A 19,442-nucleotide genomic window follows, 5' to 3' on the forward strand; every position below is an offset into this window, starting at 1 on the left:
TGCAAAGCGAGCTCTAACTCGCACTCCTAAATGTTCAGCTGCTTTTAAACTCCACGTTTTAGGCTTCATAACCCTTCCCACTCTTCCCAAACGCGTGTACCACCGTTTGCACCTCAGCCCGACAGCCATGGGGTTCAGGCTCATTTCTGAGGAGATACACATCCTCATTTTAAGACCGCTTTCGGAGTTTGCCCCGCGCGTGCACATGGGGGGGGGGGTTGGAGACAGGGAACAGAATACAGGCTCGGATGCAATTTAAATGCCAGTCGCAAAGGGCCAACGGTTTTTGCCTTTGCACCGGATAAGCATTTGCACTGGGCGACCGGGCAGGTGCAGGGCAGGATTTTAGGCATGGCGGGAAACTGTAGTTAATGGAATGAAGTAGCGGCGGGCAATTGCATTTCCGTCTCTCCTCCGCTTTGTTTTGCTTTCTTAAGGCCACGGCGTCCTTAACGCGCCTTGGAAGTTTCGCTTCGCGCCGGCGTTTACGTGGTTCAGAGTGGATTTTTTTATTATTATTATTTTTGAGAGAGGCGGACTTTTACAGACATTCCTACAGTAAGGAAAGGGGGGGTGGAAAGGAGAGGGGGGGGAACTTCCACAGTCGGAGGCGGGGCTTGAGGCGCCGAAGTTACTCGGAGCTCCTCGTTTTTCCTGGTTTGCCGTGCGCTTCGCCGAGTTCGAGCCGAGCGCCGGCTTTATGGAAGGAGCGCCGGGGGAACTCTTGGACGGAGCCACGGAGTGTGTGGCTTTCCCCGCGCGCGCCTGGCGAGAATAAAAAGAGATGTTTTCAACGCCACTCCCCCGATCCCGCCGCCTTCTCCCCCCCCCCCCGCCCCCGCCCCCCGCGTGTTTTGTGTGCTGAGGTGATCTTTGAGTCTTTTTCGGGGAAAGTTACCGGACGCAGATAAACTTGGCAAGCAGGTTGTTTGCTGTGTGCCCGAATGCCCAATGGAAAAGAAAAAAAAAACCGCCTTGTGGTGACTCAGGAATGAAGCGGGGGTGGGGGGGAATGCCTGGTAATTCAGGAGAGAAGAAGGAAGGAAAGAAGGAAGGAAGATAATTGTACTGGGAAAGGTGATAAGGCTACCGTCCTGAGTATTTTACCCCCGTATGTCTTACTGAATTCTGTAGTGGAACTTTGAAATAAATAATAAATATGCATTTTTGGCTTATTTAAAGAGAATAGGTAGATGGGTTATCAGCTGTTTAGCAGCCACTGCTGCACTTCTTTCCCTATTAAATGTTGTGCTTCTAATGTGGCGCCCTTTTTTTTTTTTTTTTACAAAAACCCTGGGAAGATAAGTTACCAGTATCCAACCTGAGAACAGAGGCTTGAGAGATAAGGGACATATCCAAGGCTGGTTAGTAAATCCAGAACTGGAAAATGCTAGGACACCATCACAGAGCTAAGTATGCTTGTTGGGAATGCCAGTGAAACTCGCCAAACTTTCTTTCTGAGAACCGTTTACTGTTTTTGATTAAATAAAGTGTCTTTATTCCACTTTGCAGTAATGCTCTACTCAGAAGGCAAAACGCTGTCCCTTGCAGCTTTTCATTTGTGCCCATCTTTGTGTGATGTAATAAAGGAACTAGGGGAAATGTTTGCTTATTTCACATCTGATCATTAGCAAATCTGATCAGTTGATGAAACAAACTCATGGGTAGAAGCCAAGCTTGGCACTATTCAGACTTGACCATTGAATTCAATGGAACTTGATCTAAGTGAATGTATAGACATTAGGCCAAATGAGGATTATAAACTACTTGGGAGTAGAGAATAAAATGCAGATATTATCTGGATGGAGTGTATCAAGATCATTGAAGTAATCAGTGTTTTAATAGGCTACTTTCCATAGAATTATCTAGTTTTGATCCTTCTGCCCATCTTCTATATGTTTACTCAGAAGTAAGACACGCACTATCCAAATCCAGTCATGTTTCTTTTCATGGAAACACTATGTGCTCAGGAGTAGTGGTTTAGCCAGGAAATTGCCCTCCCTGGACTTAATGATTTTACAACATTTCTTCTCTGAGCATATAGTACAAAACAAACTCGCTTCAGTCACCACAGGCAAAAACAAAACAAAACAAAAACATGAATTGGCAGATCTTTCCTGATGTTCAACATGGGAATCGCCTGACATTCAATGTAAGCCTCATTTATTTTAAAGATTAAAACAATAAATTGAGTATTTGTCATCCTAAATAGGCCAATGTGGGAGGAGGCATCTTGGTACCCCCCTCCCCACAGTGTTTCTAAAATAAGAGAAATAAAACAATGATACGTTGAGTAGAGTCCTGACCTGCCACATCAACCTGGTGCTAATGCTGGCAGTGTCCCTTCTTGCTGACATTTGGGGTGGGGGAAAGAGAGGTTTGTTTTGGGCCATCTTAGGCTCTGATCCAGGGGTGAAATTCAGCAGGTTCTGGAGAACCAGTAGCGGAAATTTTGAGTAGTTTGGAGAACCAGCAAATACACCTCTGGCTGGCCCCAGAGTGTGGTGGGAATGGAGATTTTGCAATATCCTTCCCCCAGGAGTGGGGTGGGAATGGAGATTTTGCAGTATCCTTCCCCTGTCATGCCCACCAAGCCACACCACACCCACCAAGCCACGCCCACAGAACCTGTAGTAAAAAATATTAAATTCCACTACTGCTCTGATCTACTAAAATCTAGTCTTTGCAGCTCCACTGCTTGAGAATGGACATCAGTTCCATAATTCTTATTGAACGTAGTGGGACATAGCTGATTGATTATCTGGGAGGGGTGTTGCTGAGCTACAGATGCTGGTGGCCAGTTGGTTATTGAATCACAATGTCTACAATAGCTGGACAGCAAACTCGTAGGCATAAGGATGCTCCTGCAACAACCCAATCAGGTGGGGTAGGGAGTGAGCCTGAAACTGGATCACTTCACTTATTGTTGGGCATCTGTTCTAGCATGCAGATGGATGATCAGTTATAAGCTGAGTTTCAGGGCTTTGGAAAATAACAATTTTTGGAAACTTTTAGGAGGTGGAAGTATTTTATAAGTTAAATGCTTTCACTGAAAGGCACACCAAAGCAAGAAGACTCAGTTTACAAGTAGAATGCATTTTATTCACTTCAAGAGGGAGCTTTACTTTAAAATTGGGTTTTTCTGCCTAGAGAAGAAAGGAGAATAGAACTCTACTTTCTCCTGGTAAAAAGCTTTCCAATCTTCATTTTTTTAATCTGCTATACAACTTTTTTTTTTAATCAGTCAGGAGTCAACCAACCAAAAAAAAGATGCATCACAACAGGAAGAAAAGTTTGGAGACGTGAACGAGGAAAAAAGCACCTCTGCAAGAATAATAATCAAAATTGCTTAAGTTGTAGAAGTTGTGAAAAAGTTCTGGGTTTCGGTTGAGGCAGCTTTGAAAGACCTTTGTTCTGTAAAACAGGGGTCTCCAACCTTGGCAACTCTAAGACCTGTGGACTTCAACTCCCAGAATTCTGGGAGTAGAAGTCCACAGGTCTTAAAATTGCCAAGGTTGGAGACCCCTGCTGTAAAACATCTTTGCACTAATGCAGCTGGCTAAACTGCTGCATAAAGTTTGTGGTCTCCCTTCCTTTGAGGCCTGAAAGTTGGATAGCTATCTCTCTCCTCCTCTTCCTCCTCCTTTTCCTCACTGCAAGCTAGTTAGCTATTGGATTAAGAAAGGTGCCCCAGATAAGTCTTAAGTACTTTGAAAATATTAACCATGACATTGGAGTGCAGTTATCATTATCATCATCTCTTGCCACTGGACATGCCAGGTTGATGGATTAGGAGTTCACAATATCGGGAGGGGGCACCCCTTATCTATTCTTGCCTCTTCTGTTCAAGCCAAAGAAACTGTGCCTATTTCTTAAATATGATGCCTTAAGCATGGTGTGTATGAACAGACAGTCAAGAGTTGTAGCTCACTGCAAACATAGAGAAAAGTTGAAAAAATTATTTTGGTTGTGAGTGAAACCCATGCTGTGGTCCTTAATTCAAAGCTCTTCAGGGTGGCAGGCATCCCAAAAGAGGCCAAAGCTACTCGGCCACCCTTAGTTTTTTCTCTGAGAAAATCATCTTAATCTGTGTGGAAGATGCCATTGTTAACTGTGTTAAACACAGCCGATCAATGCAAGTCCCTCTGTGCCTACTGATGCAAATTCCCAGGTGAGCACGCATAGAAAGTCAGTGCTCTTCTTTCTTGGCACTGGGCACAAAGGTTTTAGGAAATTACCAGCATTTCCCTGGGAAGGTAAGATAGAGGTACTAACTGTGGGTCTGAAATCAGCATGAGACATTTAGAAGATTAAAGTCTCCACCATCCTGTGTCAGTGACTTTCTGATGGTTTAGAGCTATGGCTGGCTAGAATCTTGCAGATTTTGCCTGCTGCAGAAAGTCTTTGAGACCTCTCTTCTAGAGCCTCTCTTCAGGAACAGAGGAACGTCTCCCACTGGATGGCTTAGAAAGAAGGTTGACTGTCAAATATACTCAGAGAGGGGTGATTAGAAGAGTGCCATTGCCCCTTTCTGAAGGGAGAGGAGATAACAGGCCCACTGTCTTTTCTCCAAGCAGATCTAGGATTTCGCATCTGTAGAACCTCTGCACACAAGTTCTGGTGATTCCTTGTAATATTTAGAAGCTGACTGATTGCCATAGTTCAAGCTTGATGGACTGTTTTCCTCACTCCTTTCTTGGTAGTTCTCGAGCATGTGATGATCACCAGCCATACTGTTTCGAAGGGGAGGATTTAAAACTTTTTGATTCAGGTCAGGTTTTTCTATATGTAAAATTTGATAAAGTCTTGTTGGTGTAGCAGGCAAGTATATTTTCCAGTTGGTGTACCCACAGTCCACTGTGGCACTTTTTTCTGTGGTGACCCATTTTTTAAAGATTAAGAAGCAAGGTGGGGTAGGATGTTATTAACTGGTCTGTGCCTCTTAGCACTGAAATGGCTAAAAAAAGAACTCTCTTTAAGAAAGAAAGGCCATTTAACACAAATACACAGGAAGTACACAGGAGATGCTGAATAGTATTAATCTATATGTACTTATTCTATCACAATAGCCAGTTGGCCTAGTAGTTAAAGTGCTGATCTAGAAAGCAGGAAACAATGATTTCAAGTCCTGCCTCAGGCAGTGGGTCAAGTGGGTGACATTGGGCCAGTCAGTCTCTCAGCCCAGGCAAGCCCAGGTAAAGATTCATTCATAATTTGCCAGCACAGTTCAGTTTTGTAGTTTGGTGTGTTATTGTTTCAGATCTGAATAGTGGGGGAAGTCTTAAAGTAGGGGGGGGTTGGGTTTAAGAATAACAACCAAACGCTGGAAGCTGCCTGGAGCCTCCAAAAGTTGGGTCACAAATGAGCATTAACGTTTTCCTCACCCAAAGAAAATGCCCACACTAACTAGGAGTGTAGAATATAAAAGCTAAACAGTGATTCTTTGGTGATCAGAGAGATTTGAGTAGAACCTAGCAGAGTTTTGCTTTGGCTGGTCAGTTGGTGCTCTTCTCAAGTTGCTTTTGTGTTGTTGCAGTTTATGGGGCAAGCGCTAACGTTTTTAAAGTCTCACCGATTTCATTAGAAGCTTCACAAAGTTTGCCTGTTTGGAAGCTATCGAAAGTAAAAACGCGTTTCACTCGGGCTACGTTGCATAACTCTAGAGGAGGATGCCCCGGGACCGAACTCCTACTTTTTCTTAAATCTTTGGGCCCGTTAAGATCAGTTTTGCAGCATCCAGGAACGTAGCGAGAATGTAAAACTTGCGCGTCAGAGTTAGAGAGAGAGAGAGAGCGAGAGAGAGCGAGAGAGAGAGAGCCGAGCTTTGAGAAAGAGGAGGGAGGCGAGGGGGAAGGGGGGACGAGAGAGAGAGAGAGATAAGTTTTGCATGAGCGCAATGCATGCGCTCGTTTATGGGCACTGGTCTCCATGCCTGTAGTTGGGGGTTCGAGGACGATTCTCTGCCTCAAAGTCCATTACTGTCGGAGCAACGGATAACCGCCTATCTCTCTCGCCCGTCTCTCTCTCCTCCCATCACACCCCAGCCCCGCGTCTCTTGGAGGTGGTCGAAGTAGACCGCCGTAAGTTTCTTCCCAAAGAAACCGAGTCTCTGAATTCGCGTTCGGGAGCGCCTTCCCAGCAAACGCGGATCCAAGGCCAGAGGTCCAGCAGCCTTCCCTCCTTACTCCTTCCAAAAGTTAGAAAAGCAGAGGGCCAACTCCTGGGTGCGTGTGTGTGTGAGAGAGAGAAATCAATGAAACAGTCACCCCCGATCCTTGTTTGCCCGGGGAAGGACCTGTTCACTTCCCGGTGGACTTTTAACCCTACATATAGCTAGCAGAGGAAGGAGCGAAAATGTTGCGGAAGGAGGGGGGGATCGACCTTAGGAGAGAAAAAGAAACTCCTTAGTCGGCGAGACCGGGCAGGATACCGGCATGCGCGCGTTTCTTCCCATTCACTGGGAAGCGGGGACCGTTCGCCCGCCAGGTTTAACAACCTTGTCTGATTGGGCGCCTTTCTCATTGGCTGCACAAGCAGTGTCAGCGCTCCCCTTCCTCTCCCTCCCCACCCCCCCAGGACACACAAACGCTCACGTTCACACGCTCGGCCCGAATCCCCCCTCCCCGCCACCGCCTTCTCTTCCTTAGGCTGGGAAGTGCCCCTTCCTTTTTTGTCCAAAGCGGAGCCCATCCGCGAAGCAGAACTGACTGACTCCGGAGTAGGGAAGCTTGGAAGTTCGGCGATGCCCCTGCGGCGCTTGGGACAGGGAGAGGTGGCCGGACTGGGCAGGTCGCCCCACTCCCCCCTGGCTTCCGCCCGCTTTTCCCAACCTCTTTAAGCAGATCCGAGGGAAAGCTTGAGGGGTCGGGCGAGCGCTCCTTTCCCATCTGGGATCGGAGCGCTCCGAGACCTCACTCCGAGGTTTTCCGAGCGATCAGCTACGAGGGCAAGAGAGGCAACGGCCAAGCGGACTCTCTCCCACTTCCAGCCGCTTCGCCTCCGCCGACCGCCCGCTTCCCCGCTCGCCTCTCAGTCAGCTTCCAGGTGCTTCTCACCCTCTGGGCTGACCGAGCCGGCGCGCCGACTAGCTCTGCCCGCGGCCGCCTTGACATGCTGCCCAAAGTGGAGACGGAAGCCTTGGGACTGGTCCGATCGAATGGGGAACGGGGGCACATGCCGGAAAACATGCAAGGTAAGGGGCGAGAGGACCGGCGGGCGCCCGGACGGACGGACGGCTGGCCGGCGAGGGAGCTTGGATGTGCCTATAAGCCAAAAGGCGGCCGAGGACAAGCCAAGCCAAGCCCAGCCCAGCCGCCTCTTTTTCCTGCACGCCGGGTTAGGGCTCGCTAGCTCGCAGCCAGCGGCTCCTGGGACCGGCGGTTTTGAGCGCGTCGCTAGAGACAGTCCTGCTTTTCGGGCGTTTCGGGTTGCCACCCGCGACCCTCGGCTGTCGGCTCGGGAAAAGCCCTCGCCCCCCACGTGGGTCTCGCTTCGCTCTCGGCTGCCTTGATCGCAGCGTCTTCTTGGCGCGGGGGTGGGGGGAGGCTGCTGTCAAAGCCTCCTGCTACTTAATCCCGAGCTCTCCTTTTAAGTACTGCAAAGTAAAGGAAAGTAAAAAAAATGCCCCCGAAAAGTCAGGCTGAGGGACTTTCAAGTCTGACGCGCCGATGATCTAGCGGCCGCCGGAGGCGCACTTGGAAAGAAGTTCCTCCCTGGAAAACGCCGGGGGACTTCTCTCCTGGGAGGTAGGGCGGGGGAGGGAACCGGAGGCGGCGGCCCAAAGAAAAGGACTCGGGAGCCGGCTTTCTTGTAAGGAAGGCTGAGAAGCCACCCGAGCGCTTGGCATTTCTTGGCGGGAACGAACGAGAAACAAATGCGCGGGATCCGACCGAGGCTTGACTCCGGGGTCGGCATCCTTCAAGGAGCGCGGGACCGAGGCTATAGAAATCAATGAACTGGCACATTGCAGGCTAATTCGTAGGGCTTGTTTTCCTGGTTACGGAGGTGTTTACATCGTTTCGGGGGTGGGGGTGGGGAAGATTCGGCTTTCAAAACAAAATTAGAAGGATCGCCCATCCCAACAGTGTAGCTCCCAAATCGTTTGCTTTAGTATGATTGATAGGGGAAAAGGGGGAGGCGGAAGGAAGAAACATGGGGGGGGGAAGGCAGACGGGGAAGCGTCTAAACATTTATGGGGAAATTCTTCCGCCTACGAGAGCAGGGATGTTTTTTTTATGGGAGTTTGACTGATTAAACTAGGGAACTTCCTCAACAGAAAGCAAGAGGGTGTGTGTGTGTGTATGTGCCCGCGCGCGCATACACACACACATACACACACACGTTTTCCGAGACAGTGCCTGAATGCTGCTAACTAACCGCGTCCCCTGAAGCATCGGAAGGTAGAGATTGTAACCTTAGCAAACCCCGGCTTATGGTCCAGGCGAAGGAGGATGGGCTCTCAGCGGATCAGAAGGGGTACCCCTTACCAGGATCAGACGAGGCGAAGATGCCGAAGGAGGAAATCACAAAAAGAACTCTAAACTTGTGAAGGGTGGAAAAGGAGACTTCAAGTTCGGGAGGGATCTTAGTTGATCCCGCGCCGTCCTTCTCCGATCCCAGCGACCACTGGGGCGAGGGAAGCAAGCAGGGGAATGGAAGGGCGGAAAAACACCGCAGGAAATCTTTCTAAGTTTCTTTCCCCCAGAGCAAAACTCCCCTAGCAGATGGCGGGGGACGGACCTGGAGTGCTCCGTGCAATGATGCAAGACTCTTAACGCCTTTCCGTCTTCTCCCGTCCCCCATCCCCACCCCCGTGACTTGGGATTTGAGCCTATTGCTGTGCTGAAGCCACATGTACTTTCCGCCGGGACCGCGGGAAGCTTAGGTCGCTATCCCGGGAGTCCCTGAACGCAGGGAATATAAAACCTTGGGAGAGACTGGATTGGCTTTTAATACCTGCGAGGAACCATTAAGTACTAACGCCTTAAGGGACTTGGCTTCTTTCAGAAAGCGCGCAGGATTTGCAATAGTCTCTGGGAAACTTTATAAAAGACAGGACAGAAAGAATTGCTAAGGTGCTTTTTGTTACTGCTGGGCCTGGGAGAAAGAAAGTAGGGATGCGGGGGGGGGGGAGTTGTTTGAGCCTAATTGCTACGGGAAATCCAGCAGCGCCTCTGTTCACTTTGTGAGCCGGCAGTCTCTTTCAGGCACACCGCCCCCTTCGTCCCTCTTAGGTTCCCCTCAACGAGAATTCAAAGGGCGAATTTGAGATATATTTTAACAGCCTCCCCAGTTCTTATCGAAGACAGCTGATCAATTAAAATGTAGGAGTCTTTGGGCGAAGGGGGGGAGGGAGGGGGAAAAAAAAACCTTGACTGCCGATACTTAGGAAGGCTCTTGGGGCAAAAAATTCCACGATGTTAACTCTGTATTCAGGGTGGAAGCTTCATTCCGTTGCTTTCAATCGGGTTTTCCCCTAACTTGAACCCGAAGTCATGTCAGGCGTAAGCTCTTAATTGTATTTATTTAATTCGAAAGTGGGGGTGGGGACGACCACAAAACTCTGGAAGTTCCCAGTGGTGGCGTCGACAAAAGAATCGGCGTGTTTCTGAAGGCTGCGGGCGACACTGAGCGTAGCTCCTCAGAACGTCGCGCCATCTGGAAGGGCTTGACCAAGTAATTCGCTGAAGCCTCTGAATGGCATGGGAGCCGTGCAAGTTTCAAATCGGATGGAGGGGGAAGCTCCCATGATTATGCAAAGCGAAGGCGGACTAGTGGGGTCGGAATAGGGCGGAAAACCGTGATCACCATTTGTCAGCCAGGAGTAGTGAAATGGGATTAAAACCAACCAACCAGCCCTCCAAGTCCCAAAATAACTTGGTGCCGCGGCTTTTGACTGGGGGAGGAGGAGGGAAGAGAGATAATGTGATTTGCTGCTGAGGAAGATAACACAGTGGTTGTATTCTCCCCACACACCCCATTAAGCGCCAGAAGCTGAGGGAGAGATTTAGTGCATGCGTTCGCAGAACGTGCCAAATTTGGTATTCAATCTGGTTGGTTAAGCTTTGTTGGGAACGGGTCCATAAGTACTAGCCCTTTAGGTTCGTTTCTGCTTCAAGGGCTTATGCCGACCCAGAACGCGAGGTAATTTAGAAACGCGGTGAAGCCGGGTGCCATGTGTAAATGAAGCCGTGTGCTGGAATGCCCGTTCCTGAGCATCTCTTACAACTTTAGGAAACACAATAGTCCGATCCCAGAGTCACTGTGTGTAAGGAGATGTTAGCAGGAATTGCCAACGGCGCTTTGATTTCGGCGTAAGATGGACACGGATAGTTGGGTCAGGGTGGGTAGGAGTGAAGGGGCGGGTCGGTTTTTTTTTTTCCCTGCGAAAGTCTGACCGAAAACACAATAAGGCAATTATAAACCTTCGCCTGGGTCCCCAATAATTGCTTATGGCATCTTCTAAAGGCATCCAACCAGCCTGGTGCGGGTTCATTTCGACGAGGGCTGGAGGATGCTAGAAGAAACTATTAAGAGATTCGCAGATAAATGAGCTAAAACTGTAACGCTGCCTCCTTTTACTTCATCTACGGCAAGCCCTACGGGAGATCTTGCTCAGTTCTCCGGGGCCGTTGACAGTTTAAGTTCTGCCTTGACGGCTCTGCCGGGAAAACTCCAGTCAGCTAAAAGCTTCTTCCTGGTTGAGATGCTGCCCCTCGGCTCAGAATGGCCTTATACGATAGAGCAAACAGAATTGGAGGCGCCCATCCCGGACGGAGAGGCGAAACCCTTTTGGCCTCTCGGTTCTTGACAGTTCCTTCTCCGCTTCTGCCCAGATCTGTCCGTCCATCCCTCGATTCAGCCTTTTATCCCGTTTCGGGAACTCCAGAAGAAGGCGCGGTGCTGTCCTCGGGGATTCGTGCGCGCACAGAGGCAAACGGGGAGGGCAGATGGGCAGTTTTTTAGATTTCGAAACGCGCTTCTTAAGGCGCTTTTCCACCTTCTTGGCTTCCCCCTCAACGAAGCGATTTGGAGATGTGGCTTTCGGTTCTTCTTCTTCTTCTTCTTCTTCTTCTTCTTCTTCTTCTTCTTCTTCTTCTTCTTCTTCTTCTTCTTCTTCTTCTTCTTCTTTTTTTTTTTTTTCCTTTCTTTTGCTTCAGTCCTTCATCCCCTCGAGTTGAAGCCCTTCTGGGAACCGGCCTCTGAAAGAAGTGTTCGTTTGCGGTCGAGATCCAACACTACTCACTTCCAAGATACAAATAGGGCAATATCTGTGTGCGAGAAAGAGTTTCTCCAACTCATTTATCCGAATAGATCCGAAACCAAAACTGGGCCGTTGCTACCCCATCCAACCACATCTTTACTGCTAAGTACATTTGGGGTACCGAACAATTTGGGGTTCCGCGCTGCTCCGTCTAAAAGAGAAAGAACAAAGACTTCGATCTATTAGTGGAAGGTCCCGGGTTGGAGCCACGGCATCTTCCTAGGTCCTACCTAAAATTCCCGCCCGAAAGTCCACTGCCAGTCAGCGGCTCCAATAGTAGGCAGGTCAATGGTCAATAGTTTGCCTGCGGTGTGCCTTAAAAGTCCTCCAAAAGGGCTTTTGGAGGGAACGGTTCTGTAGATGTCCCGCTTCTCCCGTTTTCTTCGCACCTTTGAAATTACGCCTCAACGTTCCCATTTCTCGACGCTTCGGCGGAGGTGGTGGGAGGGCTCCGGGTTCAGGTTGCAGCTTCTTCCTTCCCTGGCAAAAAGTCTTCCCGGAACTTCCCTCCCCTCCCCCACACACTGCCATCTCTCTCTCTCCCTCTCCCTCCCTCCCTCCCCCCCCTCTCTTCTCTTCCATTTTGTACCCCTCGGTTTGGAGACGCTTCGATAGTTTTTCTCCTCCTCCTCCTTCTCCTGCTTCTTCTCCGAAGCTTCCTTTCGGCTGGTTCTGAGAAAGTTTGACCAAACTATTGAAGCCTTTGGCTTGAATGGAAGCTCCCACCCAATGGAGAAGTAGGGAAGCCTTAGGTCATTTCTCTCCTCTCCTCTCCCTTCCCTCCTCCTCCCTCTCTCTCTTCTCTTCCATTTTGTACCCCTCGGTTTGGAAACGCTTCGATAGTTTTTCTCCTCCTCCTCCTTCTCCTGCTTCTTCTCCGAAGCTTCCTTTCGGCTGGTTCTGAGAAAGTTTGACCAAACTATTGAAGCCTTTGGCTTGAATGGAAGCTCCCACCCAATGGAGAAGTAGGGAAGCCTTAGGTCATTTCTCTCCTCTCCTCTCCCTTCCCTCCCTCCCACCCATCCACTGCCCCCACCCCTTCCCCCTAGACATTCGCGATCATTCTTTCCTGGGATCCTGGTCACCTGGGGAAGGAAGGATCGCTTCCTCGATGGAGCAAATCGGTGGAAAACGAAGTGGAATTGTAGACAGGGGAAGGAACGGTAGGTCAGCAGCTGGCGAAGTTTCTTCGGGGTGGGGTGAAGAAGATCCTTCTCTGCCCCTGTTTAGCCCCAGTTACTTACCTTGGCTACATCTGGCCTCCCTTGAATCTGGCTCGCTACTCCGACTCGGGCACAACATACTTTTTTCTCTGCCTAGGCCACCAGAAGAAGATTCGTCGAAATTCCCGCAGGAGAGTAATATCTTCTTCTCTTAAAGAGATCAACCCACTTTTCCCCTTAGAATAATCCGGTGGGGGGGGGCAACCAGAAGTGAGAGAGTGGAGAACTCAAACTAGCAGATCTTCCTGGTTCTCCCCCGCCCCCCTTGAGTCGGTGGAACACCGATTCCCCCCGGTTCCCCGACAGGAATCGGATTCTTTCATGAGGATCTCGCTCCTAAATCAGTTGGGTCTTTCCATTTCATTGAATTAATTCTTAGGATCGCGCCAAGAGTTTCCTCTCTGCTGTCTCATGTAAAACATCTGTGTTCCCCAGAAGGAAGGAAGGAAGGAAGGAAGGAAGGAAGGAAGGAAGGAAGGAAGGAAGGAAGGAAGGAAGGAAGGAAGGAAGGTTGCCGTAAAACTTTCTTCATTGTTTTTAGTTTCCAGCAACTGAAGAAGTTTGCAAGAGAAATTCAAAGGGTCTCTGTAAACCCTTGAACAGTTTATGTATTTTCTCTGGTGGGTTGAGACAGTAAGGAAAAAGAGTTAAGGCAGAAGAATGGGTTTTTTTGTAAAGACAAGTTTGATGGATATGTAAAAATTACAGTTTCTTTTTTTCCCCTTCTCTTCATCTCGCTTTTAAAATACTGTTGTAAGCTGTTGATTTCCTCTCCCCCCCCCACTCAGACTACTAGTTTTGTTAATTTGAAATGGGGGTTAGATAAACATTTTTTTAAGGTGATTTGTTATAGCCGAACTTTCAAAGTACAGAGAAAAGTTACTTTTCCACTTAGTCATCTGATTTTTAATTTTTAAATGCAATTACATTTTCAATATAGTACAAATAAATGTCGATCTTTATCCCAAGAACAATAAACTGAAGAAAAGTAAGACTGCAGCCTCAGGCATGTAAACTTCAGAGTAGGATGTCTTGAACTAGTCCTGCCTATTTCTGTGTAAGCACAAATAGGAGTGAACTAAGAATTTAATATTTAATATTTTGGAAAACCAGTTTTGGGGATTAGTAAAATAAAATGCTTGCTGTGTGTTTAGAACTGTGGGTAGTTTTAACAGGTTTTATTCTGCTAAATTGAATTTTGAAAGAATATTTTTGGTTGCTATAAAAAATATCTGCTGTTTCAAAATTGTGGTTCTCCTGTTTTGAGGATTTAAAGGGAAATAAAAACCCATGGATGTCCTGGAATTGTTTCCCCAGTGAAGAAATAAATAATGCATCAAATGTTTTGTGTACATTCTCATAGAGTTTAATTCCTCCCCTATTTTTCTTCTTTTTCCCCCATTCCCAGTGTCTCAGTTTAAAATGGTGAATTACTCTTATGATGAAGATCTTGAAGAACTGTGTCCAGTCTGTGGAGATAAAGTGTCTGGGTATCACTATGGACTCCTTACCTGTGAAAGTTGCAAGGTTTTGTACAATTTATTTTCATGGGAAACGTGGGGGAGGGAGCTGAAAACCAGATCAAGAAAAAAGGCTAGTCAATCAGATTTCTGTTATTTTTAATGGAAAAAAGAATATTGTGAAGGAGTGCAGTAGCGTTCTCTGAAGGCAGAAGTTATGTAAAGAATAAGAAGGGTCTTTTTTTTTTTTTTTTAGCCAATGGAAAGAAAACCTTGCCCACGGTGTTCACTATAGAGTGGCTATATTTACTGCCTTTAAATATTTGGTTGTCGTGAAGTGATGTAGTTGTAGAGAGACTTTCATTCCCAGCTGTCCTCAATATTGATTTTAGTTGATTTATATACATTGAGTATTATTGTTGCTGCATCTTGTTCCTGATAAATTTGAGGGCTACAATATTGAAGGCGACTGTTTCAAGTTTTTCATCTTTCAGGATGCAAATGTAAATTTCCCTTGACATTCTTTTTATGCTTGCACATATTTATAAACGTGCATACACACTCATACATACACTGCATTTTATGTCCACATTTATCTGCAAGGTGATTAAGTGGAAATCAATTAAATGGTTTTAAAATGCCATTCATCATGTTGAAGAATATATTTTTTTTGCTCATGCATTTCATTTTATGTGTATCAGCTGGAGTCTCAAAATTATAGGCCAGTGCTATGCATCCAGCTAATAAAACCTTAGATTGCCTTGAACTCTGCCTGAGTTCTGGACTAAATTGCAATTCTGTAAAATAATTCTGGATTAGTATAAAAACCGAGCAAATTGTTTACTTCATAGTACTAAAGCAACCTCATTTTAGCATGGTTATAATTTTAGGACTCTATAAAAATATTTACATACTCAGAACTTGTATCTGCTAAAGTTACATTTGGTTAAGAGAACTTTTGAGCAAGTCAGTATTCATGCTGAATCAAAAGTTAATCACACTACAATACCACCACCATGTAATTATACTTATCCGCCACTATTCCTACACTATAAAGAGACATGAGAAGCAGAATATTTGTTATTTAGTACATGATTTTAATAATCTTGGCCACCAGAAGTAATTTATACAGCTGTATTTAGTATTGGGGGAAAAAGATAGTCTTGCAAGTAACTCTTTTAAAATCCCAAAGAGTTTAAAATTCAGCTTAAAATTGAGAATCTCTATAGGCAGCTTAAAATTCAGTTTTAAATATCAGAGAATTAAGGTGATATCAATATTGATGGATGATAAAGTGAAGAATAGTATACTAGCAGAGGCAGGAGAAACAGAGTAACAAGTGGTAGATTGGGGAAACTTCCTTGCATTTGGGATTTAATGGTAAATAAATTAGGATTACTATTAGTGAAATCTTAAAAAATGAATAAAAATAGGCAAGGTTTTTTTTTTTTTTTTTTACATCTTAGCGAAGATTTGTTTTAAAATTTGGCATTAGGTGATTTTGAAAGGCCACTTTAAAAAATTGGGATCATTTGAAATAATTTTAATTCATTCAAGTTGCTAGTGGTAGATGATGACTAGAGAAACAATATAGATGCATTGCCAGGATCTGATGTAAATCAACACCAGCATAGACTAGTCTCAGAAAAATTGTGCTCGTGGCTTAGTGGGTTTCCTCCAAGGAAATGTGGAACCAAACCAGCCATTTCATAAATGCTGAATTAGCAGGATGACAGTAGAAGAGAGGATTGGGTGAATGTTTTCATAATCTGAAGTCAATTCCTGGTTCAAGCCATTTGTGCCCAATTTGTAAATATGTTCTATCTATTTTACAGGGCTTCTTTAAGCGAACAGTCCAGAACAACAAAAGGTACACATGTATAGAAAATCAAAGCTGCCAAATTGACAAAACTCAAAGAAAACGATGCCCTTATTGTCGGTTTCAAAAATGTCTAAGTGTTGGGATGAAGTTGGAAGGTAAGGTCTGCAATTGTTGCTGCATAAGTATAAAAAAACAATTACATATTAAATACAAGTCCGTCTATGTGCATTATTTAAACTGTTGTCATTTGAGGTGTTATTTCAAAGAATGATTGCTTATGATGGACCAAAAACAATGGAAGTTTATGATTCACTACTACAACTTTATCTCAAAGAGCTTTGAAGGCTTCCTTTTGCTGCTTATGGTACTTAGAGGCTCTTTGCAAATGTAAGCATTAGAAAAATACATATAATTGTACAATTATATTGTACAATTTATTGTACAATATAATTTTCAGAGAGTGCACACTATCCAGAATTAATCATAAATACTTAGAATAAATGACACTGATTTCTTTAGGCAAACACAATTCAACCAGAGCAGGCAAAATAAATAGTTGAAGGGAAAATTGATACTGTAGTGATTTCTAAAATAAAATCATTTCAGGTATATCCTAAAGTTATAAATACAGTACAATATAGAATATTGGACATGTTTTCTATCTCGGAGACAATTGATCGTTCTTGCTTACCAGTGGAATTGCTTGTATGCAGGGATTATAAAGCTGGGCTAATCATTGACTAAACAATGATTTAGCACTTCATAGAAAGAGATCTTGGTTTTCTTAAAACAACAACAACAAAACCCTCATTACTCATCTAATAGAAATAGTTTTCAGTTTTTATGAAATTATCCAGGTATATTATAATGCTCTGTAGGCCATTGATAAAATATGAGCTACATCTTGTCACTTTATCGTGTTCAGAGTAAATTATTGTAACAGAATCTGAAACAAGGAAACAAAAGTTAGCTTGAAAAATATATATTGTGACAATGAATCTTGCTATCAAAAAGTTTTGAAACTTTTCTGATAAATATTTGCCTAATGTAGACTAGTAGTATTTTTGCTATTTTTAGTAGTATTTTTTAACAATGAATATTGATAGAATTCACTTTTGTCATTTTTTTGTAACTACAAATTCAACAGTCTACTTGGTTCCACCTCTGTTAGGTTAAATCATTGCTAGTTTGAAAATAATGCTGTACGTCATTTTCATTGGTTTGTAAGAATTCAATGATGGGAGAGAAAATTTTCATGCCAAATATTTGTATTTATATATATGACTCTAGTTTTAGGGACTAGATTATTCTATTATTCTTCATTTCTTCTCTTCATTGATATTTAATAGTCCAGTTAAAAACACAATATTGGGAACATCCCACTGCTAACAATTTATCTTACTTCTAACCTTTACTGCTGTACAGTTTATTGGTTTTAATATTCATAAATTTTCAAAGATGTGGAACTATAATTAATAATTTCAATCTTTAGTCAATGTGACTAACTTAAATGTTATTGGTAGGGATTTCATTATTATTTTTTTGAAGTTGCTTAAATTCTGAGATAATGCAAAAATATTTGTTGCCTGAAAATGGAGTTAGTGATTATTATTTATTTATAAATTATAAACATTTATAATAATATTTATTCTTTATAAACATTCTTATGGTTTCATTGTATTTCAAAAAGTCACCAGCATTGGTTCAGTTCATAAGTTCTCAAGCTAAAGACTGCAAAGCAGCTAGTTTTCTCATTAGAAGTTCACTATTTTCTTATGGACAGACGTAGAACTTGTGAGCAGCTTCGCCCACAGAGATTGTGATCCATAAACTTCTCATTCCAGAATAATTTAATTATGCCAATTAAACCTAACTTTGGATCTGTTCAGACTCCTTGCACTACAGCAGTCTAGATTGGAATTAACAGATAATATCAGGGCGGAGATAAGAGTCATTGCATCAAATGTATGTTTTGAAATCTGCAGTTCCCAGAATAACGATAATACAATAAATGGAGATTGGGTAGAAAGTAGAAAACAATTCTCAAGTGATTGTATACTTTGTACTCCTCTTTTGCAAATGCACCTTACAAGGTCAGTCTCACAAACACATCCAAGACAAGTTTGCTTCTTGTTTAGGCAAAAAATATCTAGAAGGTTTAGAAGGGGAGGAAGAACACAGGATGTAAGCAAATTCTTTTCAAAAGTGCTTTCGCTGTCTATATCAGAGAAGCTATGATGTCTACTACTGGCTTACTAGTCTCTGCATTAAAAAAAAATCAATAAGGAGCACAAGAATATGACAGAAGGATGTAATAGATTATAACACCAAAAACATGAATATTGTGGAACAAAGTTAGAAACATTAGGAGGCTGCATGTACATAAAGTGTTCTGTGAATGTGGGGTCCTTGGTGCTGCCTGAGCTTGGTTGTATTCTTGCAGATGTTTCATTATCCAAACTAGGTAACACCATCACTGCTATCCCAAAGGTGCTTTTTCAAAAGACAACTGGACTTTGGTTTTCCTTGAAAACCTTTCACTTTTCATCCAAGAAGCTTCTTCAACTTCTTCTTCAACTGAAGATGCTTCTTGGATAAGATGTGAAAATCTTCAAGATAAAACTACATCCAGTTGCTTTTTGAAAAAGCACCTTTGGGACAGATTACTGACAATCTCCATAGACATCGTCAGTGATAGTCATTAGAATAGAATAGAATAGAATAGAATAGAATAGAATAGAATAGAATAGAATAGAATCCTTGTTCCTGTATATAATGTTTGACAAAATAAAAATAAAAAAAAATAAAGAATAGAATAGAATAGAATAGAATAGAATAGAATAGAATAGAATAGAATAGAATAGAATAGAATAGAATAGAATTTTTTATTGGCCAAGTGTGATTGGACGCACAAGGAATTTGTCTTGGTGCATTTGCTCTCAGTGTACATAAAAGAAAAGATACAATTAGCATTGATAATATTATCTAGGTTGGGTAATGAGATGTCTGCAAAAAAACAACCTAGCTCAGAGAACACCAAGAACCCCTCAATTCAACCCTGAGCTTCAAATATTCTCCTTTATTCTTCTGTAAATACACTGAAAAATCCCATTTATCATTTTACATAAAGCCCTCATCTTTCAGAAATTGTTCGATGAGATATACTGAGATGAAGCATACCAAATGCTCCACAGAGACCTTTAATGCTAGTTTCCAAAAGAAACATGACTTGACTTCTTTGCAGAAGTTACAGCTCTTGTATAGAGACGATAATTAAGAAAAGAGGTCTGTGTATCTTGTTTGAATGTGCTACATGCCTTTTATATCTTGGAAAATCTATAATTGGAGGAGACTGGATTCCCCTCTTTTCTTTAAAAAAAAAAGCAATCAAAAATTAATGCCAGAATGTGGCATTGTAGAGTAGAGTAGGTAAAACTATTTAACTATAATTTGTTAGGCATTTCTGTTTACCTTTTCTTTGCCAGCAAGAAAATAAGAGTGGATGTGTTTCTGAGCAATATTTGTTTTCTTATTTATTTATTAAAGATTACTTAGCAATATTCTCCTATATGAACAGACTTCCTCTTTGTTATCAGCAGAATGGGAAGGAACTCCTGCTTTCAGCTATAAATGTTTTTAATATATTTATGCATGTTCCCTTGATTATGATACAT

The 19,442-nt window shown here is 43.8% G+C and overlaps 1 protein-coding gene across 1 annotated transcript in view; it reads left to right on the forward strand.

Moving 5' to 3' along the window:
• Nucleotides 1-6,726: 6,726 nt before the first annotated feature.
• NR5A2 (nuclear receptor subfamily 5 group A member 2) overlaps nt 6,727-19,442 on the forward strand; it is a 131,159-nt gene continuing 118,443 nt past the window's right edge. Inside the window, exons 1-3 of the mRNA XM_058177973.1 lie at nt 6,727-7,192; nt 13,895-14,013; nt 15,782-15,923. Of these exons, the coding sequence (XP_058033956.1) occupies nt 7,111-7,192; nt 13,895-14,013; nt 15,782-15,923 (343 nt within the window). The 5' untranslated portion in view covers nt 6,727-7,110. The remainder of the gene's footprint in view (nt 7,193-13,894; nt 14,014-15,781; nt 15,924-19,442) is intronic.

This window comes from Ahaetulla prasina, chromosome 3 (genome assembly GCF_028640845.1).
Source record: "Ahaetulla prasina isolate Xishuangbanna chromosome 3, ASM2864084v1, whole genome shotgun sequence".
Lineage (NCBI taxonomy): Eukaryota > Metazoa > Chordata > Lepidosauria > Squamata > Colubridae > Ahaetulla > Ahaetulla prasina.